The sequence below is a fragment of the Chanodichthys erythropterus genome, chromosome 13 (genome assembly GCF_024489055.1).
Source record: "Chanodichthys erythropterus isolate Z2021 chromosome 13, ASM2448905v1, whole genome shotgun sequence".
Taxonomy (NCBI): domain Eukaryota; kingdom Metazoa; phylum Chordata; class Actinopteri; order Cypriniformes; family Xenocyprididae; genus Chanodichthys; species Chanodichthys erythropterus.
The window spans coordinates 9,545,301-9,573,173 of NC_090233.1; the positions used below are offsets into that span (position 1 = coordinate 9,545,301).

General features: G+C 34.2%; 2 protein-coding genes across 2 annotated transcripts in view; one reads left to right on the plus strand and one right to left on the minus strand.

The window, feature by feature from the left end:
* LOC137035078 (LHFPL tetraspan subfamily member 7 protein) overlaps nt 1-15,659 on the plus strand; it is a 203,127-nt gene extending 187,468 nt beyond the window's left edge. The window contains exon 3 of the mRNA XM_067408340.1: nt 15,219-15,659. Coding sequence (XP_067264441.1) covers nt 15,219-15,445 — 227 coding nt within the window. The 3' untranslated portion in view covers nt 15,446-15,659. The remainder of the gene's footprint in view (nt 1-15,218) is intronic.
* Nucleotides 15,660-17,945: 2,286 nt separating this feature from the next.
* On the minus strand, nt 17,946-25,099 carry LOC137034927 (spermatogenesis-associated protein 22). Its single transcript, XM_067408175.1, has 7 exons — nt 25,066-25,099; nt 24,673-24,804; nt 22,986-23,124; nt 21,944-22,286; nt 20,376-20,481; nt 20,205-20,302; nt 17,946-18,226 (listed from the first exon to the last, which is right to left on the minus strand). The coding sequence occupies exons 1-7, from the start codon at nt 25,097-25,099 to the stop codon at nt 18,035-18,037; spliced, it is 1,044 nt and encodes a 347-aa protein (XP_067264276.1). The 3' UTR covers nt 17,946-18,034.
* Nucleotides 25,100-27,873: the final 2,774 nt, after the last annotated feature.

Sequence of the window (27,873 nt, forward strand, 5' to 3'; positions counted from 1 at the left end):
TTAGAAACAAAAGATTTGTAAAGCTTCGAAGCTTCATGAAGCAGTGTTTTGAAATCGCCCATCACTAGATATTGCTGAATAAAGTCATTATTTTGTTTTTTGGCGCACAAAAAGGTATTCTTGTCGCTTCATATCATTAAGGTTGAACCACTGTAGTCACATGAACTGTTTTAAATATGTCTTTAGTAGCTTTCTGGCCATTGAAAGTGTTAATTATTTTGCTGGCAATAAAGGCCTCACTGAGCCATCAGATTTTATCAAAAATATCTTCATTTGTGTTCTGAAGATGAACGAAGGTCTTACGGGTGTGGAACGACATGAGGGTGAGTAATTAATGACTGAATTTTCATTTTTGGGTGAACTCTTTGAAGCTGCGCTGAAACTGCAATTTGATCTTCAACCCATTCTACTCTGGTGAAGTCCACTATATGGAGAAAAATGCTGGATTTTTTCTCAAAAAGTTTTCCTCAAAAACCTTAATTTCTTTTTGACTGAAGAAATAAATAAATAAACATCTTGGATGATATGGGGGTGAGTAAATTATCAGGAAATTTTAATTCTGAAGTGCACTAATCCTTTAATCTTATTGTGAATACCTCATCCATGCATAATTTCATTTTTTTTTTACTTTATTTTTTTGATTCAATAATCCAATGAAAGACAGACTTCTCTCTGGTGATGTATGCAGGATTCTACAATCATTTAATCATCAATATAATCAAATTCCTTCCTTACATTTTTTTTCTTTTCCGATAATCCGTCACTCGGATGTACATCACGAAACGCAAGAAAAGATCTTTTGCTACTTCCGTTATGTTACTACATTAAAATTGAGATATATATATATATATATATATATATATATATATATATATATATATATATATATATATATTTATATTTATTTTATTTATTTATTTTTTTAAATCCCAGATTTTTAATTTGGTCACATAATTGTGGATTCCACTATATGTGTGTTCAGGGAGGTTTAGGGAGACTGAGGCACTAAAAAGCATACTTTCATATTATATTTAACAATAATGGGGGCACGTTTACAAATGTTACTTATTTAAAAGTAATTATTTATTTGCTCTGAATGGCTGCAGACGTTTCTGATCAACAATACAAGATCAAAAGCAGCATTGAAATACTTGTCCTTTTGTGCTCTTTTTTGCATTTTACATCAATAACAGAGAAAAAGCGAGATACAACAAAGAGTTTTAAGCAAAAACAAAAGAAAGAACAGCTTTAGAAAAAGTCGTTTTGATATATTGCAGCATAGTGGAGGCGTAATTAAACAATATTTCTGGGCTTTGGTGGAGCCCCTCAGCATATGCCGTATGTCACCTCGCTTCATCATTGAAAAGCACACCAGCCTCAGCAAATAAACCAGAGCAGGGCCGGCAAATAAAGATTTATTAGACTTTTATATATTTATACCTTTCTCGTGGTTTTATCCCCCCCATATTAAATATATTTACATGGAAAACAGACACTATATATAAGGCTATATCTTCTGCATTCATGACAGTTTTGCATGAGCTAACTCTTTTGTTTCTGTGGTAGCTAAAGAGCAAATACTGGGTGTTCATTTTTTGTTTTTCAGTTGTTAAACTAAAAATATTATATAGACTTATTATAGCACAGCCATATAAGTTTTGGGCTAATAACCTCAAATATTTGTTAAATTTGCAGGACAGATATATGCACCCACCACCAGGAAGAAGAGAACAACAGACAGCTGATGACTATGAGGGCGATGACTCTCATAGACACACAGTCACTGGGAGACCCATTTCCCTCTTGTGTATTTAGTGTGTTTATGTAAGTGTGTGTTTGGCTCTGGTGTGTGTCTGTGCCTGTTGGTTTCAAAGAAGGTTCATATAGTGCAGAACAGATAAGTACAACAACATTTCTCCTTGTATTTAGACTGTCTTTCCCCTATTTTCTTCCCTTTCTACTGCTCCTCTGTATTCTCTCTCTCTCTCTCTCTCTCTGTGATTGTGTGTGTTCTTGTATGTGTGTGGGGTCCTGGTAAACCCTACATTATGGGGACAAAATGTCCCCACAAAGATGCCAATATCCAAAATCGTTGTCCTTGTGGGGACATTTTTTATCCTGATGAGGAAAACAGCTTTTAGATCATACAGAATGATATTTTTTGAAAGTTTTCTATGATGGGTTGGGTTAGTTTGTACAGTTCTGTGTATGTGTGTGCTGTTTGGAGAATAGTGGTGCCAGTTATCATGCATGCAGAGATAGTGATCTCAAGCTGATTAAGCCTGTTACAACAAGCTAGACAGACATTGTGATTGTGAGCATCTTTCTCTTCCTTCAAATGTAACTCAATCCAGTCCTGTGCTCCTCCCAACACTAACCAAATCACAACATCCCACTCCTTGTGTTAATTCATTTTGACCAGAGACAGAAGTTGTGTGGTTTGAAGGAGCAGAGATGAGCAGAGATGCAGAGCAGCTGTAATGAAGTCATCATGCAGGGACTGAGAGGACTCCTGGATAGCCTGACTCAATCTGGGTGGCGTTCACTGCTGTCTAATTAACTCTAAATGCATTTGGGAGCAGTTAGACTGCCTGCCAACAGCTCAGAGACAGGCCCCTAAATCAGCCTGTTGTTGAATATAGTGCAGAGTCACCAAGAGAATTATGGGTAATAAAATTTTGCTAACCATTTATTTGTTTGGTCATAAATTGTAGAGGCTCATGACTAGATAAGATGACAGTGGAGATTCATTTGGAAAGGCTTGTTACTAATTGACACACCTGTGCGAGACACCTGTAGTAGTGCAGAAAATACTGACACAACTGAATATTTCGGCAAAGTCAAACTCACAACAGAGGGCTGCACTCACAACAGCTGCTCTTCACACCTCAGAGAATCCTTTTTAAATCATTTTATCATTGCTTGATTCCGCCATGAAATAAAAAGAACTTTTTATCCCACAATTCTGACATTTTTTCTCAGAATTGTGTGATATAAAGTCAAAATTGTGAGTTATAAATAATTGAGTTATAAAGTCAGAATTGCGTGATACACAGTAAAGTCAGAATTGCGAATTATAAAGTCAGAATTGCAAGTTATAAAGTCAGATTTGTGTGATACAAAGTCAGAATTTTGTGATATAAATTCAGACTTGCGTGAAATAAAGTCAGAAATTCAAGTTATAAAATCAGAAATTTGTGATAAAGTCAAAATTGCAAGTTATAAAGTCAGAATTGTGTGATATAAAGTCAGAATTATGTGATATAAAGTCGGAATTTTGTGATATAAAGTCAGAATTATGTGATATAAAGTCGGAATTTTGTGATATAAAGTCAGAATTGTGTGATATAAAGTCAGAATTGTGTGATATAAAGTCAGAATTGTGTGATATAAAGTCAGAATTGTGTGATATAAAGTTAGAATTTTGTGATATAAAGTTAGAATTTTGTGATATATTCAGAATTCGAAGTTATAAAGTCAGAATTGCGTGAAATAAAGTCAGAATTATGTGATATAAAGTCAGAATTATGTGATATAAAGTCAGAATTGTGTGATATAAAGTCAGAATTGCGAGTTATAAAGTCAGAATTGCGTGATATAAAGTCAGAATTGTGAGATATAAAGTCAGAATTGTGTGATATAAAGTCAGAATTGCGAGTCAGAATTGCGTGATATAAAGTCAGAATTGCGAGTTATAAAGTCAGAATTGCGTGATATAAAGTCAGAATTGCGTGATATAAAGTCAGAATTGCGTGATATAAAGTCAGAATTATGTGATATAAAGTCAGAATTGCGAGTTATAAAGTCAGAATTGCGTGATATAAAGTCAGAATTGCGAGTTATAAAGTCAGAATTGCGTGATATAAAGTCAGAATTGCGAGTTATAAAGTCAGAATTGCGTGATATAAAGTCAGAATTGCGTGATATAAAGTCAGAATTATGTGATATAAAGTCAGAATTATATGATATAAAGTCAGAATTGCAAGTTATAAAGTCAGAATTGCGTGATATAAAGTCAGAATTGCGAGTTATAAAGTCAGAATTGTGTGATATAAAGTCAGAATTGCGTGATATAAAGTCAGAATTATGTGATATAAAGTCAGAATTATATGATATAAAGTCAGAATTGCAAGTTATAAAGTCAGAATTGCGTGATATAAAGTCAGAATTGTGAGATATAAAGCCAGAATTATGTGATATAAAGTCAGAATTGCAAGTTATAAAGTCAGAATTATGTGATATAAAGTCAGAACTCTGTGATATAAAGTCAGAATTTTGTGATATAAAGTTAGAATTTTGTGATACAATGTTAGAATTTTGTGATATAAAGTCAGAATTGCGTGATATAAAGTCAGAATTGCGTGATATAAAGTCAGAATTATGTGATATAAAGTCAGAATTGTGTGAAATAAAGTCAGAATTGCGAGTTATAAAGTCAGAATTGTGTGAAATAAAGTCAGAATTGCATGATATAAAGTCAGAATTGTGTGATATAAAGTCAGAATTGCATGATATAAAGTCAGAACTCTGTGATATAAAGTCAGAATTTTGTGATATAAAGTTAGAATTTTGTGATATAGTCAGAATTCCAACTTATAAAGTCAGAATTATGTGATATAAAGTCAGAATTGCGTGAAATAAAGTCAGAATTATGTGATATAAAGTCAGAATTGCGAGTTATAAAGTCAGAATTGCGTGATATAAAGTCAGAATTGTGAGATATAAAGTCAGAATTGTGTGATATAAAGTCAGAATTGCGTGATATAAAGTCAGAATTGCGAGTTATAAAGTCAGAATTGTGTGATATAAAGTCAGAATTGTGTGATATAAAGTCAGAATTGCGAGTTATAAAGTCAGAATTGTGTGATATAAAGTCAGAATTGTGTGATATAAAGTCAGAATTGTGTGATATAAAGTGAGAATTGTGAGATATAGTCAGAATTATGTGATATAAAGTCAGAATTGAGTGATATAAAGTCAGAATTGCGTGATATAAAGTCAGAATTGCGTGATATAAAATCAGAATTGCGAGTTATAAAGTCAGAATTGTGTGATATAAAGTCAGAATTGTGTGATATAAAGTCAGAATTGTGTGATATAAAGTGAGAATTGTGTGATATAAAGTCAGAATTATGTGATATAAAGTCAGAATTATATGATATAAAGTCAGAATTGCAAGTTATAAAGTCAGAATTGCGTGATATAAAGTCAGAATTGCGAGTTATAAAGTCAGAATTGCGTGATATAAAGTCAGAATTTATAAAAAAAATTATAAAAAGCTGAGAAAAAAAATTAGTAATAGCAAGTAATATAGCAGGTAGTTCACTATTAGCCAATATAATTTTTTTCATACCTCCCAGAGGACTACTCAGAACTACTATATACAGGTTCATAATAATTGCAAATAATGCAAAATTATAATTAATTCTTTAGTGAAGATCATGGTAACCCACTAGTAAGGGCTCAAGTATTACCAATCCTTCAAAAGGAATTACTAATTATTTGGAATATATATACAGGTTCATAATTAATGCAAATAATGCACAATGTTTAATTAATTCTAAAACGAAAAGCATGATAAGTCCCTAGTAATTACTAAAGTCATTTAAAGCTTTTGTGGTTTTTGTAAGATTTTGGATAGTAATTGCTTCTGACAGATTTGGTAACACTTAAGTCATTACTACCATGATCTTCACTTTAGAATACTGATCCAAATAATTAGTAATTCCTTTAAAAGGATGTAGTAACACTTGAGTCATTACTAGTGGATTACCATGACTTTCACTTTAGAATACAGTTGTTCAGGGGGTGAAATTAAACAAGAAATATTATGATGAGTTGTTTTGTTTAATTTTAATGCTTTTGTCTTAAATCATTTTAAGTCATCTTGAGGCCCCCTAATTGAAAAACCACTGAACTAGCAGCAATTTTAGCCGGAAGTATCAGGAATCTTTTTTAATCAATATTTCTAAGGATACCTGTGATGCAAAGAATTATTATATTAACATAATTATATTCCATCATATTAATGTTGTTTTCTCTTAAAACCTCATATGAATGGTGATGCAATGCACAGTGAAAGAGGAGACACGAAATGAGAAAGAGGGAATGTGATCAGGAAATGGCATGAGCTAGATTTGAACTTCTTCTCTCACGCATCTCAACAGAGTGCTGCACCATCCTTCAGGCCTTGTCTCTGATGTACACTGCATAACTTAACTGAATTTGCTCTTCAACTGAAGGCTTAGCAGTTTGCGCTGTAATTTGTGAAGGATTCAGGGGCTCAAAGAGAAAGCACTGAGTCGGCCGCAGAGTTGCTTGATAATTAAGTATCATTAGAGTCTCAGTCACTATTCTAGAGCTGTATTTACAGAGACAGGGATGTGGGTGTGAAGACAGTCTGCTTCTGCTCATCTGTTTACTCTCTATATGAGTGTGAGTATTTGAGAGTGTGAGCTTCAGAAGGAGTTTTCACTGTTTGTACAGCCTCATTACCCATGAGGCTTTCAGATCATATGTTGTCCGAGAGTAAAGAGAGAGAGAGAGAGAGAGAGAGAGAGAGAGAGTGAGAAGTCTGTAGTTATTATAGTCTCAAGTGTAACTTTAAACTTAGAGCAACTTAGAGAGTGTTTGTTTATTCAATATTTAGGCAAATTTGACGTTTTACACTAAATAAATAAAAACACTAAAAAAATTGGTAACACTTTGGGCCCTATTTTAAAGATCTAAGCACATGGTTTGAAGCACATGGCGCAGGTGTACTTAGGACGTGTCTGAATCCACTTTTGCCAGTTTAACGGCAGAAAAAATGGTCAGCACGCCAGGCTCATGGTCCTAGTCTCTTAATGAGTCATCTGTGTGTTTTGGGCGTAACGTGCAATAAACCAATTAGAATCTTGTCTCATCTCTGTGTCGGGCTGAAAGTAGCAAAAAAACACTTGGATGTATGATGGGGCCCAAAATTTAGACTTTCTATTAACTACAAGTAACTTTGCAACTACATGTCAACTAGCTCTCATTAGAGTATTAGTAGACTATCTGCTTAATATCTGCCAACACTTTATTTTGATGGTCTACCAATAGACATTTTATTGACTAACAGTGTTTTGCAACTACATGTCAACTTATTCTTCTTACCCTAACCCTAACATCTAACAGTCTACCGGTACTTTAATGAGGGTTAGTTGGACTAAAGTGGAGCATTAAAATAGTGTAACCAAGTTTAAATCCCTTCCACAGAATTTCATGGATTGCCCCCTCAAAATCAGTGCAGAACATATAAACTGCAGATTATTTCAGGGCCTATGACCTAAATTATTTTCTTACAAGTTTGGATGACAATATAATAAACAGTACAAAAATAAAATGGAAATATTACTAAAAATATTAGGGCTGTCTACAGAATAAAAAAATAACTAATTAATCACAGATTTCTGTAATTAATCGCAATTAATCACACCTAACATTAAAAGTGTAATCATAAATATATTTTCACATTTCACATCTAAATTAATGTGGAAACAACAAGACAGATTTTTAAATATTTGTTAAATGGCATCTTTTTCTATTACTGTTAATTATTATTATTTTTTTTTTTTAATTCTGGTGATAAAATTAGTAATTACCATTCAACATTACAGTATAATTGAGTCATATACTGTAGCTCTAGTGTGGGGTAAAACATTACCATAGCTACTTCAGAAGCTGAAAAAAGTACGGAAGAGGATTAGGGCCAAGCAATAATAAAAAAATAAAACCATCTCAAGATTAAAGTTGTTAAATTTCGAGAAAAAAGTCTAAAAAAAAATGTTGACAATAAACTCATTAAATCACGAGAAAAAAGTTGTTAAATTACGAGAACAAATTTGTTAAATTTTTAGAAAAAAGTAGAGATAAAATGTTGAGAATAAAGTCATTAAATTATGAGAAAAAAGTCGTTAGATTATGAGAACAAATTCGTTATATTACTCGACTTTTTTCTCGAAATTTAACAACTTTTTTCTCAAAATTTAACAAATTTGTTCTCATAATCTAACGACGTTTTTCTCATAATTTTCTCGTAGTCGTTAAATTTTGAGAAAAAAAGTCAAGATAAAATGTTGAGAGTAAAGTCATTAAATTATGAGAAAAAAGTCGACTTTTTTCTCGAAATTTAACAACTTTTTTCTCATAATTTAACGAATTTGTTCTCGTAAATTAACAACTTTTTTCTCGTAATTTAATGAGTTTATTCTCAACATTTTATCTCGACTTTTCTCTCAAAATTTAACGAGTTTTTCTCGTAATTTAACGAGTTTATTCTCAACATTTTATTTCAACTTTTTTCTCGAAATTTAACAACTTTAATTTAGAGATGGTTTTATTTTTTTATTATTGCTCGGCCCTAATCCTCTTCCGTAAAAAAGGGAAGCTACGTTAGTTACGTTAAGTATTTTTAAAACAGCAAATATTAATTGCAGAAATGAACGCCTTTTTTGTCCCAGCTCCAATCATGTAGCATCCCCCCACAGATGAGAATTCTGATGATTTTGCTCTAAAACCTGCAGAAAAAATGCAAAGTTAAGTAATGCCAACTTCCTATAGATGGATTTTAAAACAGGTTCGAGAAAAAAATTTCGAGAAAAAAGTAGAGATAAAATGTTGAGAATAAAGTCATTAAATTATGAGAAAAAAGTCGTTAGATTATGAGAACAAATTCGTTATATTACTCGACTTTTTTCTCGAAATTTAACAACTTTTTTCTCAAAATTTAACAAATTTGTTCTCATAATCTAACGACGTTTTTCTCATAATTTTCTCGTAGTCGTTAAATTTTGAGAAAAAAAGTCAAGATAAAATGTTGAGAGTAAAGTCATTAAATTATGAGAAAAAAGTCGACTTTTTTCTCGAAATTTAACAACTTTTTTCTCATAATTTAACGAATTTGTTCTCGTAAATTAACAACTTTTTTCTCGTAATTTAATGAGTTTATTCTCAACATTTTATCTCGACTTTTCTCTCAAAATTTAACGAGTTTTTCTCGTAATTTAACGAGTTTATTCTCAACATTTTATTTCAACTTTTTTCTCGAAATTTAACAACTTTAATTTAGAGATGGTTTTATTTTTTTATTATTGCTCGGCCCTAATCCTCTTCCGTAAAAAAGGGAAGCTACGTTAGTTACGTTAAGTATTTTTAAAACAGCAAATATTAATTGCAGAAATGAACGCCTTTTTTGTCCCAGCTCCAATCATGTAGCATCCCCCCACAGATGAGAATTCTGATGATTTTGCTCTAAAACCTGCAGAAAAAAATGCAAATTTAAGTAATGCCAACTTCCTATAGATGGATTTTAAAACATGTTCAATTTTATATTAATTTAATTGAATTCACAATTAACATTTCTCACTTGCTGTTCCATCATAAACTATGGGTCCACACACTTTTGGCCACATAGTGCAGTTCACACTCAGTCGTCACGTGTCTCCCATCATCCCCAAAGCAGATTGGTACACCACTATCATTCAAAGTGATGGTGACACTGACCTCATCATGTCCAATGAACATGTCATAATGAATGGCAGCAGTGGAAATGGTGGAAACTCTCTGCTCTGGTCTTGGGTGAGCAGATTCAGAGTCAAACCCTGTGAGACGTGTGCTATGAGAGGGGCAAGTTAGAATGTTATTACACTATTCACTGAATCTCATCATCAAATCATTTGTCACCAAAGCACATATTGCCAGTGGATTACAGCAGCGGCCGCAGGTCGCGTGTCTGTGTGGTTAGTCAACCCTGCCAAGCAAGAAATGAGGTTCTGCGGCTCAGTATTGCTTTAAGATTGAGAATGGGAATAGGACTGATAACATATGCCATATAACCTCTAACCTCTCCATACCAAACACAGAGCTTATATCAGAGAATGTTTAAATTAGAAAGACAATAGAATATTGTTACATGATATATCATGACTGAAAGTTCAGAGGAGGATAGATGTTGACTGCAGAGCCAATGTTATATGTCTTGCTGTGGCTACAACTTGCAAACTTGCAAAAATTAATCACTGGACAAAGATTAAATGTATAGTTCACCCAAAAACTACAATACTGTCAGCCTGTATGCAGATTACACAAAAGGGAAATTTTTCATATCCTTCCATTCTGCACAGTCATACTGCCGTGTCCACATTCAGTTACAACACATGTAAGAAATAATGCCGTTTGTTGTCAAAGACATCCAACTGTGAGCAGCACTTCAGTGGGCCATTTTTTGAAACTGAATGTGGTGACAAATGACATTTCAGAGCTTTCGGTGGAGGAGAAAATTATTAGTGAAAAATGACCTGACACCATTTTTTTTATCAGCATGGTACATTCAGGTGATTTGTGCTGTTACAGCATGATAGGTGGGAATTATCTGGTTGACAACATGATCAGCCAATCACAGTGACATTGAGGCACTTCATCCATTGATGACGCTGTTCAAATTTCTGTGTTCCTCAACATATGGCATCAGAAACCTTAGGAAATAGTAATTTAATCTGATTTGTGAGTTACTGGCTGATTAAAAAATATGTATAATTGACAAAAATAACAAAAATTGGTCAGTAATTGACTAATGAATCAACTCTGCTATGAACTAACTCATTATTCATTAGTGAATGTACAGTATTTTAAGTCGCACATGAGCAGTGTTGTGTGTAATACATTACTATTACTATTGTATCAAACTGCCAAAGTCACGGACCCCAGTAGTGAACCATTGGAATTTCAAAACGCTTACCATGTAACGAAGCCTTGTTTACTGAAATCACGTGACTTTGGCTGTTTGATACACGCTCCGAAACACTGATTCGAAACAAAAGAGTCGTAAAGCTTCGAAGCTTCATGAAGCAGTGTTTTGAAATCGCCCATCACTAGATATTGTTGAATAAAGTCGTTATTTTGTTTTTTTGGCGCACAAAAAGTATTCTCGGTGCTTCATAACATTAAGGTTGAACCACTGTAGTCACATGAATGTTTTAAATATGTCTTAAGTAGCTTTCTGGGCATTTGAAAGTGTTAATTATCTTGCTGTTAATAGAGGCCTCACTGAGCTCTCGGATTTTGTCAAAAATATCTTAATATGTGTTCTGAAGATGAACGAACAGGTGTGGAACAACATGAGGGTGAGTAATTAATGACAGAATTTTCATTTTTGTGTGAACTAACCTTTTAAGTCAGTTTGTAATAACAAGCAAAAGGGTTAGTTCACCAAAAAATTTCTCACCCTCATGTTGTTCCACACCTGTAAGACCTTCGTTCATCTTCAGAACACAAATCCGAGGTTTATCTCCCATAGAAAGCAACGAAATACCACATTCAAGGTCCAGAGAAGTAGTAAAGACATTGTTAAAATAGTCCACGTGACTACAGTGGTTCAACGAGAATACTAGACGAGAAAACAAAAATACTTTATTCAACAATTTCTTCTCCTATGCAGTTGACAGTAAAGCGCTTCCATGTTTATGTCCAAATGCCGGCTCAGTATTGTCCGATGCTGTTCACGTGAGCAGCACGATGCATGCATGTGATGCTGACACAGGGTGAGTATTTAAAGGGATGGTTCACCCAAAAATGAAAATTTGATGTTTATCTGCTTACCCCCAGGGCATCCAAGATGTAGATGACTTTTTTTCTTCAGTCGAACGCAAATTATGATTTTTAACTGCAACCGCTGCCGTCTGTCAGTCAAATAATAGCAGTGATTGGGAACTTGAACAATAAGAGTCGAAAAAACTTCCATAGACAAATCCAAATTAAACCCTGCGGCTCGTGACGGCACATTGATGTCCTAAGACACGAAACGATCGGTTTGTGTGAGAAACCGAACATTATTTATATAATTTTTTACCTCTAATACACCACTATGTCCAACTTCGTTCAGCTTCCGGTTAGTGAGGTCTGATCACGCTCTGACCATGGAAGTGATGTCTCGCGCTCATTGAAGTATATGGGCGAGACATCACTTCCGTCACCAGAACGCGTTTTTTGACCTCACTAACAGGAAGCTGAACGAAGTTGGACATAGTGGTGTATTAGAGGTAAAAATTATATAAATAATGTTCGGTTTCTCGCACAAACCGATCGTTTCGTGTCTTAGGACATTAATGTGTCGTCAAGAGCCGCAGGGTTTAATTTTGATTTGTCTAAGGAAGTTTTATTTACTGTTATAGTTGAAGTTCCCATCTACTGCTATTATTTGACTGACAGACGGCAGCGGTTGCAGTTAAAAATCATAATTTGCGTCACCTACATCTTGGATGCACTGGGGGTAAGCAGATAAACATCAAATTTTCATTTTTGTGTGAACTAACCCTTTAAAATGGAAATCTATGGGCCAACACTTACCTAATTGACTTCCATTGTAAGTGCTTATCTATCAACATATATATATATATATATATATATATATTTTTTTTTTTTTTTGATTATACAGACTGATATACTGTATGAGTTAAAATTATTTCCTATCGCAATCGACAATATGCTGTCATTAGAGCTTAACTTGTATTTAACCTGTAACATTCTTTGGTAAGCATGTCTTTGGTGTTGAAGTGTGTTCTTTTTAAAGCAAACTCTGCTTCTTTTAGCTTTATGTACTCGTTGACCCTGAATCTAAATTTGGCCACTTTTAAGTGAATCAAAGCCACATGTCAAAACAAATGACCAAAGCACCATCAAGTGCACTTTGTAACACTGTGCAATCTGAGAATCAAGTCGACGTGGGCTTTAAAGCTAAGGACGGACCGCAGTTCAGTGTCTGATAAAGTGTATTTTTGTAGTCACACAGCAGTGTCCCATTCTCCTATACTCACACACGCACGCACACATACACACACCCGCGGACTCGAGCCTTTATCTGATCCAGACTGCAATTGGCCCTGAGCTTTGCAAGCCTCTGCAGAGAAACCCTTGTTGATTTGACCCGCTTTAATTAAACTCCATACAGTTGTGCTATCTGTATGTGTGTTTCATTGAAGATTGCCTTTAAAATGAAATTTTATTGAATAGCTTGTTGAGTCTCGTTGAATGCCCTGTCATGTGAGTGTAAACATCCACTGATAGCAGTTATTTTCCTCTGCCGGAGAAGCCGCGTTTGACTGCGTCTTTGTGTGGATACGGTCAAAGATAGAGAAGGACATTATGATGTCATTAGTAGACCAGCTTTGAGATGTCAAGCCCCCGCTGATAAACACAGGCCAATGTAGAGCACAGCTGGATCTAAGGCCATTAAACCAAGGGAAAAGCAGTGTTCTTAGTGTGGTAGCAGGGATGAGAGAGGCTTCTGGGTCTTTTTGTGTACATTGAGGGCCTGATGAGGGATAACAGATAGATGAATTAAGATGTTCTGCCCCCCCGGGCGAAAATAGCCATTAAGCCATTAACCGGTTTTGCAGTATACTGGGTATGACCCAGGGTTTCTATGTGATATTGGCAAAGATTAAACTGATCTTAGATGCTGACTGGTCAACACAGTCTTGCTAAAATACTCACTATAGAAACATCTGTTCACTAATGACTACATAGCACCAAAACTGAATAACATTCTGTCATTGTTTACATGTCAGGGAAAATATTTTACAATATTAATACATTTTTAGTATTTTAAAATGCAATGCCATTCAAAAGTTTGGTAAGATCTTTTAAAAATATTTTTGAATGAATTCTCTCATGCTCACCAAGGCTGCATTTATTTGATCAGAATACAGTAAAAACAATAATATTGTGAAATATTTTTACAATTTAAAAGAACTGTTTTCTATTTGAATATATATTTTAAAATGTATTTTATTCCTGTGATGGCAAAGCTGAATTTTCTGCATCTTTACTCAAGTCTTCAGTGTCACATGATCCTTAGGATGAGAAATCATCCTAATATGCTGATTTGCTGCTCAAGAAACATTTATTATATTTTTAATCAATGTTGAAAATAGTTTAATTTATATTTTGTGTAAACCGATTTTTTAAAGATTTGATGAATAGAAAGTTCAACAGCATTTATTTGAAACAGAAATAAATGTAACAATGTAAAAATTTCACTGTCAATTGTGATCAATTGCTGCATAAAAGTATTAATTTCTTACAAACCCTAAACTTTTGAACATATTTAATAAATAGAAAATAGTATTGATAAATAGTAAATAGCATTTAAATGTATTTAAATCATTCAGCTTTTAACATTTTATAATAGTGAGGCATTGCTGTCATTGTTGTGACCATAATTCAATCAAATTAAAGATGCATTTACTCGGCGAACAAAGTTATGGATCGCCTGATTCAATAGATATTTGACGTCAAATGATTTTAACACTGCTGTTCAGTCATGAGCAGAGAGCACTGATAATGTCTGAGAAAATGGATCACCAGAAACTCTCCTAATGGCTTTCTTCAGTCACCATACACCACCCACATTCAGGGCCTGTCAGTCAACATCCAATGAATTTTGATTTCAGACATGTATGGGCTGATGGTTTTGTGTATATTTGATATTTCCATGGCAGAATTGATATTGCAGGCCTTTCTTCCAATAATTCTTCATTCATTGGTCTCTACAGCAGAGACGCAGCTCACTACTGCCACCCTGAGCATTGTTGTTGATACTGCATTATTTAGGATTCAAGTTTTCTGACTAATCAGAAGTATTATGGGCAAAATGATGAATTTGGTTGGATTGAACAATTTTGTTTATAACTTAAAAAGAATAGCCAACAGAATTTATTAACATTTAAATGTAGACAGTCATAAAATATCTCATGTTTAATCTCATTCCAGTAAGTTCTTTTTGAATTTTTATTATTTTCTTCAGTATTTTAATTAATTACTTATTTTATTTAATTAATTCGTTTTTTTATTTTATTATTTATTTTAATCATTAATTCTTTAATAATAACCCTTTGATAAAAGTTTATGACAATAACCAACTACTTGTATTCAAATCACTTGATCAATGTAAAAAAAATAAAAATAAAATTCTGTGTGGTCTACTTTTTTGTTGTTCTTATTTAATAAGATGATGCCTAATTGCTATATGTTAAATATTACATTTTTAAAAGCAAAGTACCACCTCAAATGGTGCTTGCATTCAAAGTAAACACTTACCCATGTTTTATTAGTGTATTGCATTGTACTGCTTTTCCACTGTGTACTTCACTCAAATACACTAATAATTCATTTGCTTCCTCTCTGTTTCTCTCTTCTAGTGGTCATTATGGCATCTGGTTTACTGGTTTACCCCTTCGGTCTCAACTCCAGCCTGGTCAAGTCTTTCTGCGGAGACTCTGACATGTACTACGCGGGGGAGTGTCAGATAGGATGGGGCTACATGCTGGCTATCGTAGGTGTTATGCTCACCCTATTCCTGCCCTTTTTTGCCAAGTACGCCCCCAAGGAGCATCTGTCACCCACTCCTTTGCCCACCCTTTTATAGAGCTTTAAAGACCACCGCCTACGATATTCAACCTGCTCAGCCATCAGAACTATAATTTACACAATTTGAGGTTGGACAAGCTGCAGAGTCTCAGCATCATTTGCTGTGGTTGGTAATAATGATGGCATCAAGGTCAGCAGAACTCAAGACCCATCATCTCCTCTATTCTTGTTGTTTTTTGTGCTGGTGTCTTCCCATATTCGACAAGGTCTTTTTTCCCTCCACAATCAACCTGCCAGGTGAAAAACTCATTTGAAAAGGATTATATGGATTTTGGTCTTTCTTTCTCGTCTTTCTAATTTATTTTAAGCTCTGTCTGTTTTTTCTTTCTTTCTTTCTTGATTGAAGATATCTATGGACTAACTACTGAAAATAACGGACCATGGTGCAAATTTTGAGATTTTGTTTGAAAGGATCAAAACCAAAAAAAAAACAGCGAATTGATTGAAAATTGAGTAACATTTTCCAATGACTTTTTACTGAGACTTGTCAGCATGCAAAGAAAGGGCAATGGACTTGTTTTGAACTTCTAATGGATCAACAGATTTAAAGGAATGGTTTCATTGAGAGAAACTGAACTCAAACTCAACAAATATGACAGTTGGAAAGTTTTGCTTTATACGGTTTCAAACACCTGATAGTACCTATTCAAGGACCAACACTGTGGCTTAAGTGAACTCAGACCATTTTATCCTTAAATTCAAGTCTTAAATTCACAGGCCTGTCTGTTTTTTCTTCACTCCGTTTCTCATAACCCCGTGAGAGCCATCAAGGAACTGTATATACAGTACGGACAAGGCCGTTGCTTCAAACTGCCATGGATGGATCACAAGTATGGACTTTTCTCAACAACTGTACGTGAAAGTGAAATGATCCCACATGCGTTTTTCCAAACTGAGTGAACAGGAAATGTCGTGAAGCCTCCTTTCGCTTTCTTTACTGTAACACATACTAGTACTGAGTTATTCAGGATTACACAAATCAGGAGCAAGGCTGTTCTTACTTAAAGTTGGGCTTAGTTAACACTGAGACACTATGTTCTGGAAGATACCAACTTCTAACCAACTTGTGCCTTTTGACCAATGCTAAGACTAAGTACCTTTCATCAGGTAAACTACTTCTAAAACATTTTGTAAATGCTTTCTTGTTGGATTAACATTGTGATTATTTCTGTACGTCTCCATCTTTAATGATGATTAGTTTTAAAGTCTTTAATGATGGAGCTTCTTGCCAAGCTGATGGCCTGTTTTTGTTTTGAAAGGGTTTGAATCAAAGAAAAAAATGATGAAAGCTAAATTAGCAAGTCATTGAACAAGCAGGACAACCAATTGAGTCCTGATTTGTTATGACAGATTTATGTATTACTTTAAGAAATGTAAACGATCAAATTAAGCTAATGTGCTAATGCATTTACTCTTGGCACAGCAATACGGTGAAGCTAAAGCTTCTACTTGGATCATTCCATATTGCACTTGGCTCACTTTTGCTGTTGTGTTGATTCATTTGTGTGTTATGTGTTCAGACTTGCTAATAACATTGGCACTCAACTGCCCTCTTAGTGGATTTAACTCTGACTTTTCTGATATAGATGAGCATACAGCCCCCCAAAAAACCCAACAACTTGTTTTTCCCCCATAGTTTGTGTGTACTTTTAACTGTTAATGGTAAGCTGTAGCTCAGAGGACAGAGCACAACTTTGAACTGGCATCAGATGTCAAACATAGCAGGCCCTTTTAATGTGTTTATGCAGGAGTACACTGGCTTCCTCCCATTGCCTTGATGGTGACGGCATTCTTGAGTTCTGTTTATGATCATGTATGTATGTATGTGAAGTCTGACCACTGGTAGATCTTAGATCTTGTAGATTAGTGCTGTGGGTTTCCCACTGTGATGTTTTGGTTGTAAATAATTCTGTAACATGGCATCCTGATGGTTGGTTCCCTTTTGAAAGATATATTTTGAGATGTTACCTCATCAATGTGTTTGTTTAACCTTTGAAATCCTTAACGAATTGCTGTTATGTGTTTGTTCTTTGTAATAAATAATTTCATAAACTTAGCAAATTGAAGTCTTTTAAATGAAGACACAAGTAAAACTTTAAAAAAATATTTTTCAAGTTTTGGATTTGAATACAAATTGGTTTTTAATGCACCAATTAACAATATAAATGCATATAAATTCGAACTCAAATATTGCATATACATTTAAATAAATAAATAAATTATAACAATAACTTATAATAAATTATAATAACTTAAAAACTATATTTTAATGGATCTAAATTCCAATATTCCAATTAGATATGCATACAAATTAGAATTAAAATATTTTAAATGCATCTCAATTATAACGCAAATATTATAAATGCATTTAAATGATCTCATAACTACAATGCGAAGTAATTTTCATTCATCACGCACAGAATCAAAATCTCCAGATACAGATCACAGATTTACTGTAATACTGCTTTATCTTCACTGACAATCATATGTCCTCTCTAACTAATTCACAATTAAAACAAAACCAACCATAACTTCAGTAAAAGTCTGTGCTAGTTGAATCTTTCTCGTGTTACTCACTGGATCCACATCAGATCTCACTGAGAGCGAGCACCACATCCCTCATCTCTGCATCTGACGCTCTCACAGCCTCCTGCGCATTTCTTTGTTCTGACATCGAAGCAGCTCGAACTGACACACAAGTCATTGTGTCCTTATCCCTGTTGTAGTTTCCGACGCAGCGATGCACCTGACCTCTGATCAGTCTGGGCAGAATCTGGTCCTACAAAAAAGACATACAATCACTTTATAACTCTGAACATACATGTTTACGGTGTCTCTACCACTGCCAACATCACATAACAGTGTGCAGTCCTATTGGTTTATCTTATTAGAAAAATATAAAATGCACAATACAAAAAAAGCGGGTGCAAGTCAGAGAGAGCATCTTCTTTAAAGTCGCCATGAAATCAAAATTAAAGTTTTTTTGGATATTATGGATATGTTAGCCTTAAGATTATCTATAGCTCAATGGTTTTGATATTACATTATGCTTAGATATAGACATTATGCTGCACTTCAGCTTCTCATAATATTTTCTGACCAATCAAATGCTCTCTAGAATCTAAAGTGTCCTGTCCCCTACATTATAAATAGTCGCTGAAGCTGTTACTTTTTCACAGTGTAAATATGCTTTTCATGAGGTGAATGAAGTCTGGTTTCACGTTAGTGTCTCCCGAACCACTGCAGCGTGTACAGAGTCTGCTCCGGTTCACAGACACAATAGCACAGAGCGGATCATATGCATGAGTCTGCTCATAACACAAAACATATTGGACTCATTCGAATTCTGCACAGAATGCTGTATTTTAAAGCAATATGGAGGATATTAGGATGAGAACGGGTTAAAGATTAGAAGGTAACTAAAGCTTTACCGAGCTCAATGGCACTGGCCGAGCTATGATATAAACAAAACGCTATTGGCTATTTCAAAAAAGGGGAGGAGCTGTTCGATATGTCCCGCCCTGTCTTCCTGTTTCAGTGGAAAATCAACACATTGAATAATGCTGTGCGTTTCAGTGGGCCTTTAATTGTTTCTTGTTTCTCCAGTTCTGTATGTGTAATATCAAGTTTTACATTAAAAAACATTTTGGAGAACTACGGCCACCTACAACAATATTGTGTTATGAGTTCTAGTTTTAAAGACCACGTTTATGTTACTTTTATGATTCTTTTTTGTTTTGTTTTTTTGTCATTTTTTTTTAGCTTGACAGCCACAGTATTTATAAATTTTCATTGTATAAAAGAAAACAGTGTGAACATTTTTCAAAACATCTGTGTTCTGTGAGGCAAAAAAAAAAAAAAAAATCATACAGATTTGGAACAACCTGAGGGTGAATCAATAATGGCAATTTTAATTTCTAGGAGAATTACTCCTTTAAATCATCTTAATCTGCTAATTACAAATTAAAATTATTATTATAAAATATCTGTAAAAATATACACTACCATTCAAAAGTTTGGGGTTTGTAAGATTTTTTTATGTTTTTGAAACAAATCTCTTATGCTTACTAAATCAGAATTTATGTAATCAAAAATACAGTAAAAACAATAATATTTAATTGTGAAACATTAATACAGTTTCAAATAACTTTTTTTATTTGAATCTATTTTAAAGTGTAATTTATTCCTGTAATGGCAAAAAGATGAATTTTCAGTATCATTACTCCAGGCTTTAGTGTCACATGATCCTTTAGAAATCATTCTAATATACTGATTTGATCCTCAAGTAACATTTCTTATTATAATCAATGTTGAAAACAGTTGTGCTGCCTTATATTTTTGTGGAAACTGTGATACAGTTATTTCAGGATTTTTTGATAAATAGTTCAGAAGAACAACATTTACTTGAAACATTTCATTCTATCCATATTCATTTTATTTTGTTTATATTTATATTTTATATTTATTTATATTCATCTTATTCAACGCTTTCCAGTGAAGATGAAAAAAACCCAAGGTCTAGAGATGTGTTTTGTAAAAGTTGAACTTATTTTAAGTAGACCACTGTGTTTTTAGAACTCAGCATCATGCACAAGACGCTGCAAAAGACACAAACATAATGGTCAAACATGTCTGTCTAGTATGTGTTTAGATTGAAAAACATTAGTAAAGTAGTACAGTGGAATGGAAAAAATGTCTTCTGTGTGAATGGACCCTAAGAATGTAGCACAGGAAGAGGACCAATTATCCAGACTCACAATTTCATAGTAAAGGCACTGGACCACCTCTTTACCATCCCTCATGAGGAATTTCTTTATTCCGTGTTCTTCAACTGAAACTGCAGAGTCCAGTGTTGCTGTAAAGAGAGACAGGACTGTTAGACACAGATTCAAATCAAAGGAATCACATGTGTGTTACAGTCTCCTCACCAAAGATCTCAAACAGCATTGGTACTCTGTTCTTATACTGGCTCCAGTGCTTCATTCCTTCAATAACAGCAGTAATAAGATACAGAGATATCTCATGAGGGGGCTTCTATCCAGCAGGAGGGAAAATAAATGATGTTAGCTGAACAAATAAAACATTTTATACTGAGAAACAGAAAAATGAGAAGAGGAAACTTATTATACGAAAAACGTATCGTTAAACTTATCGTAATACAACTTTTTTTCCCATGGCGCGCACACACACACAAAAATAATTCAATTGAATGTAAGTAGATAGTGACAAGGGTTGTAAAGTTCCAAAAAGGCAAACAAATAAATATCAAAATATGGCAGACCTGGTTTAATTGCAACTGTTTTTTGTGCGTGTGTGTATGTGTGTGTGTGTGTGAATTATGCCTTTAACTTCGGTTATTATCAAAAGTGAATTATACTGGATTATAGAAGCAGATTTAGGGTTAGTTGACCCAAAAAAGAAAATTCTGTCAACATTTACTCACCCTCATGTCGTTGCAAACCCATAAGACTTTCGTTCATCTTCGGAACACAAAAGAGGATTTTTCTTTATGAAATCTGAGAGCTTTCTGTCCCTCCAGTCTATTCAACTACCACTTTGACGCTTCAAAAAGTTGATAAAAAAATTCGTAAAGCCAATCTAAATAAATTGAGTGGTTTAGTCCAAATGTTCTGAAGAGACTCGATCGCTTTATATGATGAACAAATTTAATTTAGGCTTTTATTCACATATAAACTTTTATTCAGCAAACATAAACAGAAGCTCAACCGTACTGGCTTGACACAAGAACAAACCTCATTGGTTCTTGCGGAAGCTTAAATGTGCTGTGTAACACATGAGGAAGGTGAGAACATTGAGTAGGGTGGGGGCATGCTCCGAACAGAATTTTTTTTTAAGATATTTGCTTTACATGCTCATTTGTAGTTACTTTAATTGATTTTTTTATTGCCATGTATGTCCAAAACTGTAATTTTTCACACACACATACACACACACAAAAATAAACATAAAAAAAAAAAAAATCGTTGCAACATTTCACCAAAATCAAGATTGAATAGGCTACATTTGTATAAAAAAAAGATGAAGTGCTATGGCAATTTAAGACAATATTGGCTGATTAGACGGCAATACTGAGCTAAACTGCAAACTGTTTGCCCTCTCTCTCTCTTCACTCTTCACCTCTCTGCCCTCTGATCTATGCAAATCCCATAAGTGACCTATTTTGATCTCAAAAAGGTGAGTTGTCACTGAAAGGTGAGGAGTTTGCATCTATGACTCAGTTCTGAAGACCCGAAATGCAAGCTCAAGCAAGTTGGTTGGTGAACTCTGACCTGCGAATCTGCATCACGTTAAGACCAAAAAGTGTGTGTCCAAAAAGTGTAGCATGTTTGCCGTTAAGAGATATGCATCTATAATCCTGTTTTTTTCACTTTTGATAATAACCAAAGAAGATAGAAGATTGACATGTCACGGTGTGATCTCTAAGCTGAATTAAAAGCTGCAGAAACACAAACTCTACTTGCAAAGTAACACGCACCTGCTTCTGAGGGGTGGTCTGGACCCTTGAGGTGTCCATCTTTTCTTTTGCCCACATTCCACTGGTTGATTGTCTAACAGGTCTGAAGTTCCACTTTCCGCTGTGACTCTGAGCTCCGGGGCCCTGAGTGCTTCCTGCTGCGGGGGTACACTGTTGGGGACGGTAAGGCATTCTGGGAGAATTTGTTGGTCTATTAAATGACTGTTGATTCTGGATGCCGCAGGACCATGTGGGCTGGCCGAGTGAGACTGAGCTGCTGCTTGGAAAGCCAACATGAAGCTGGGATCCAACTGCTGGCATTGAATCCTGTCTCACTGGAGGCCTTTGTTGCCCTGTCTGTGACCTGGAAGTAAAACAGTGACACATACAAAATATAATGTCAAATATGTTTTGCAGGATAACAAATGAAATGTGTTTAATGCAGTAAGATCTAAATAAACTGGTTTATTCAAATTTACAATATTAATGCAAGTGAATCAACTTGACTAGGTACTGTAAGTTTAGGTGACACTTTACAATAAGGTCCAATTAAGTTAATGTTAGTTAATGCATTAACTATGAGTAACACATTTGTTACTGAAGAGTACTTAATCTTTGTTAACATTAAATAAAAATAGATTGGTTCATTGTTAGTTCATGTTAGCTCAGGTCTATTAATTAATATTAACAGACACAACTTTTGATTTTAATAATGTATTAATAAATTTTGAAATAAACAAAATAAAATAAATAAATAGTTTAAAAGTATTTTTCATTGTTAGTTCATGTTAACTAATGTGGTTATGTGGTTAAAGTGTTAGCTAAGGTTACTTAAAGTAATTCCTAAGGCTCAGGTCAGAAAGAAACCACTCCTTTACATTTTTTAAGTGCCAGTCTTATTTTGGTATTTTCATTCATGCTGGTTTTACTTTTTCAAACTATGGAAGGCAACTGTTCTAGCAATCTTGCGTTTCTAAAGAAACAATGCAGATTTGGACACAGCAGCTTTAAGACCTTTCTGGGTGTGTAGTCATTATTTCATATGTGAATATCAGTTGAGTACCGGGCATAGACAGGTTTTTTTGGGTGAGGTAAAGGTGAATATCCTCGTCCCGCCACACCAGGTGAAGCAGCAGATCTCATGCTGGCTTGCTGAGATGAAAGATAGGCTCGCTGGTTCCACTGACCACTCTGACCTAAAGCTAAAAAACAAAAACAAAAAAACCCTCTAGTGTTAAACTTGAAAAGACATGATCATGAAAGACAGAAAGACATGACATCATCAGCTTTGTCTGCATACTGTAATTGGGCTTGTCATTAATTTACAACACTAAATTGTTATAAATTTAACAAAACCTTGCAGAGCTCATACCTTTCAGTTTTAAACCTTACAGATTTCCACATCACCACATAATGAATTAATTACTCAAATTTGCAACTACAATTTAAGACTTTTAAAAGACATTATTAAGACCAAGTAAAGAAAAATGAAGGTATAAATTGAAGGAAACTCAATACGTCAATATGTTCTCTAATTGAAATGTCTAGGGAGAAACACATTGAGTTGTATTAGCAACACTTGCAACAGATATCCATTACTTTTTAAATCATTTTACAAAAAAGCTTGAATTGCTCTGCTCCCAACCACTAGAATACGGAAATAACTTTACTGTACCTTCTGGAAAAAAAAAAAAAAAAGTGATGGTAGTTTTGTTTTGCTTTCCACTGCAGATGTCTAAAGATTCTTAAATCAAAATAATGACATAAAATATGAAGTCTTGTTCTCTGTGAAACTGATCAAAATTAAGCGAGTTTATGCTTAAAACATGAACAAATGTGTCCCAGTGGGCTCAGAAACATCAACTTACTGTTTTCAAAGGGAAGTTTTCATAAGTCATTGACAGATATTATTCTTGTTTTAAGCATAAACTCTTAGACTTGATGTAAAGATCTTTAAATATTTATATTGGAAAACAGAACAAAAATACTGAGGAAGAACACCATGGTAACACTTTATTTTAGGGTTCAATTCTCACTATTAACTAGTTGCTTATTAGCATGCATATAGGATATTGGCTGTTTATAAGTACCTATAAAGCAGATATTAATGCCATATTGTGCATGACCTTATTCTACATCGCTTAATCCAATCACCTACCCAATACCCAAACTTAAAAGCTACAAAAACTGCCTTATTAACTATTAATAAGCAGTACATTAGGAGATTATTGAGGCAAAAGTTGTAGTTAATAGTGAATATGTGTTCCACATACTTAAGTGTTACCAACATCACTTTTGCAACATTTAATGCCATGACTTTATGAATTTAAGACACTCTGCTCTGATTTAAGATCTTTTTAAAGCTGTAATTTGTGAGGAAAATTATCTTATCGCCCAGCCCTAAACTGTAAAATGTGCAAAAATTATGACTTTCTGTAAAGATGCTTTGAAACAATGTGTATTGTGAAAAGCATTATAATAAAATTGACTTGACATGATCTGTAAATATAATATATGATCTGTTTGTTGATTGTTTCTGTACACTGTGTCACTTTATAATGCACAAATTAAAGTTACATGACAAAGATTATTCAGTGTATTGTAGTGTAACAGAATGACAGAAAATATCGAGTTGGAAAGTGAAAAGGAAGAACATCTGAACACTTGATGCATACATAGTGTGCAGCATCAGAACTTGGCACATGTTTATTCAGCATTAGATATGAGACAGACGAAGTGGAAACACATACCGGGAAGAGCAGAGGAGGAGGCTTGTGTCTCATTGTAGTGGTTGGCAGTGAAGAGATCATTCTCAGAGGGATTAGACGTCAAAGGCAGCCTGCTCCTCTTCCTTTGATTAAACAGAGGCACGGAGAGACAGCCTGCAGAAAGACAGGGAGACAAAACTCTGCTTTGATTTCAGGCTCCAGCAACCTGAATAACACTGACTGCAGCAAAGTACTGTATTAGCAGATAAGCAGTTTTTCAATTATTAGGCATATTTATATACAAGGAGCTCTCTGAAAGTAATAAGTAATTAGCTAGATTATTTAGATAGCAGATGGAAGACTTTGACTAAAACAGTCTCTTATTTTCAGGCATTTCCAACCAAGTAAGCATTCTGTTAAGACAGTAAATCCTACCTGCGTTTGGTCTCTGGTTTTCATTCCTCCACATCTTGACAACTCACACACCGTCTGAAAGGTGCAACAATATTATTGTGTAAAAAAATGAAAAATATTACTATTAATTCAAAACCTTTTATATGTAACGTTAACTGTCATATCAGCTGTATGAGCGGGTCTGATTTCTCATAAAGATTTAACGATACTATTCAGTGTTTATTGCGTCGACTCGATAAGAATTTGTTCTTTCTGTCCATGTTTGTTGTCTAACTCAGAAAGATAAGTATGGTAGAAATATGAACTTAAATGTTTCTACAATGAGTTTGTATGTAATAGTCGAGCTGTTTTTAAGATTTGCTGGCTAAATTAAGTTTGCTAATAGTACAAGTTTATTCATTTTCGAATCAAATTGTGCTTACCAGTACAAAATTGCGTCAATGAAGAGAAAAGATGTGAATTAGAAGCGCTCATTAATCAGTTTAAGAGGTATCTGTGGTTTAAACCCCACAAATTTCTTTAGTATTATAATAATTTTTGTTTATTGCGACGAGATCGTTTTGGCGCGAGTCCTGCGCGTGCGCTTGTGAAGTTCTGCTCATCCCGCGAATCGGTTCTTTCGAACGGTTCATTTCAAAGAGCCGGAATGAGTAACTTCGGAATTAAGTTGCTTCTTTTTCAGAAAACATTTTTGCATTGATAAAGAAGACCAACGCGGCTGCTGTAATGGTCAAATGACTGTAATAATGTGGTTTAAACAACTAGGCCTACTTTTTTTGTGATTGTTGACGTATGGAATTAAAGCATTATTTAAAAGTATTAAACTCAGCTGAAATTATAAATTTATTTGTAACACCATCTTTGCGTTTCAGATGCTGTGAGTGTATATATAACAGTGTCGTCGTTGGTAACTTTCTGTTTTAAAACATGTTTTGTGCAATTTATACACTCAAAGACAACATTCGGCATATAAAACAAGAATGCCTGTATACAAAACACATTTCTGCAGCATGCATTGCAGCATGAATAAATTATGCAGTTGATTTTTTTTTTTTTTTTTGATTGTCACCATTGTTGAAGTTTGTATGATGAGTGTTGATGACTAAGTGTATCTCAGTGTCTTAACTTTCAAAGAGTTTTGCAAAATCTTACACAAATCACTTCGGTGTTACAAACGATGTTTATCAAATCGATTGACTTTCGGTATTACTTTATTCTCAAAAATGCTTCAAGTCCAAAAGTAATGCAGTTTAAAGTTTAATGAGTCATTTGGTCATTAAAGGATTAGCTCACTTTCAGATAAAATATATTTACTCACCCCCATGTCATTCAAGATGTTCATGTCTTTCTTTCGTCAGTCGAAAAGAAATTAAGGTTTTTGATGAAAACATTCCAGGATTATTCTCCTTATAGTGGACTTCAATAGCCTCCAGACGGTTGAAGGTTAAAATGAGTTTCAGTGTAGCTTCAAAGGGCTTTAAACGATACCAGAGAGGAATAAAGGTCTTATCAAGCGAAAAGATCAGTCATTTTCGAAAAAAAAAATACAACTGTATGCTTTATAAACACAAATTAACGGCTTGAAAGTACTTCCGCTTTCCGTATTCTTCAAAAAGCTTACGCTATGCTGCCTTTCCTATTCAACTTACGGAATGAACGTGGCGCCAGTTTAGTTTTTTTGCGTAAGTAGAATAGGGAAGGCATATGACATACAGCTTAATCAAAAACCTTAATTTTTTTTCGACTGAAGATAGAAAGACATGAACATCTTATGACATGGGGGTGAGTAAATTATCAGGAAAAGTTTATTTGAAAGTGAACTAATCCTTTAAAGCAGCCATGTTGGTCTGCTTTATCAATGAAGAAACGTTTTCTGAAAACACGTGCAATTGTTGAAAAAAGTAACTTAACAAAAGTCAAAGGTCAAGAGCTCAACTAAAGCAAACAAAACATTTACAAACATCAACATCTAAACTTCTGTTCATTCTCAATAAGAACTGCTGTACACGTCTGACAGAAATAAAGTCAATCTGGTTAATAAAAAGTTAAGCTGGTGATGCTGTTTGTGGAGTTGTTTAATCCTCCTCTACTGAGATCTTCAGAGATTTAATGTTTTTTATCTTCAGTTGATTTCATCTCAGGCTGTGGCTGAAGAAAGTTGTAGTTTGTGTACTTATTTCTCTTTCTTTCAGTGTTTGTTCACAGCAGGTGTTTGAATGATTGAAATAGTGTTGAATTGTTAATCAAAATTAAGTTAAAAGATTTGAGGAACATCATACCTTTTAAAACACGTTCCTCATAATAACGTCAAGAAAACTGGAATTTTTATCTTTATGTTCCCAGAACCAATGTTCTTACAACAAAAATCTGTTAGCTGATGGGTTACTTATTCAGCGGTTCTTCTCGTCTCATATCAAGCATTCTCATATACTGATACTGTCATTGCCATATAAACAAGTACAATTCAAAACAACACTTTACTAGGACAAAATTGTTAGTTGCTGACAAATTATGAAAAATAATTTACACATAGTAGGCCTTTGTAGGCCTATCAATATTAATTTTTAACAAGTAATATTTTATACACATACACATATATACATATACATACATATATATACACAGACATATATATATATATATATACACAAATAACATAATTTGTGCGAATCTCCTGTATGCAGCTCTTATGGCGCCATAGAGGATTTCAGAACGTGGGACTGTATAATATGTGAAACTCACCTGCTCTCTTTGTAGCGAGTAAGGAGTCAGTATCACCGGTGTTTACTGTGTGTTTACAGTTGTTGATAGGTTTTTATCGTGTTCATT

Excerpts from the sequence above, each read along its gene's own strand:
- LOC137034927 (XM_067408175.1), bottom strand. The coding sequence starts at position 25,099 with ATGTGGAGGAATGAAAACCAGAGACCAAACGCAG. Across the intron at positions 23,125-24,672 it reads CTCCTCCTCTGCTCTTCCCG|CTTTAGGTCAGAGTGGTCAG; the intron begins GTATGTGTTTCC and ends TTTGTTTTTTAG. Across the intron at positions 20,482-21,943 it reads AGACCACCCCTCAGAAGCAG|AAGCCCCCTCATGAGATATC; the intron begins GTGCGTGTTACT and ends CCTGCTGGATAG.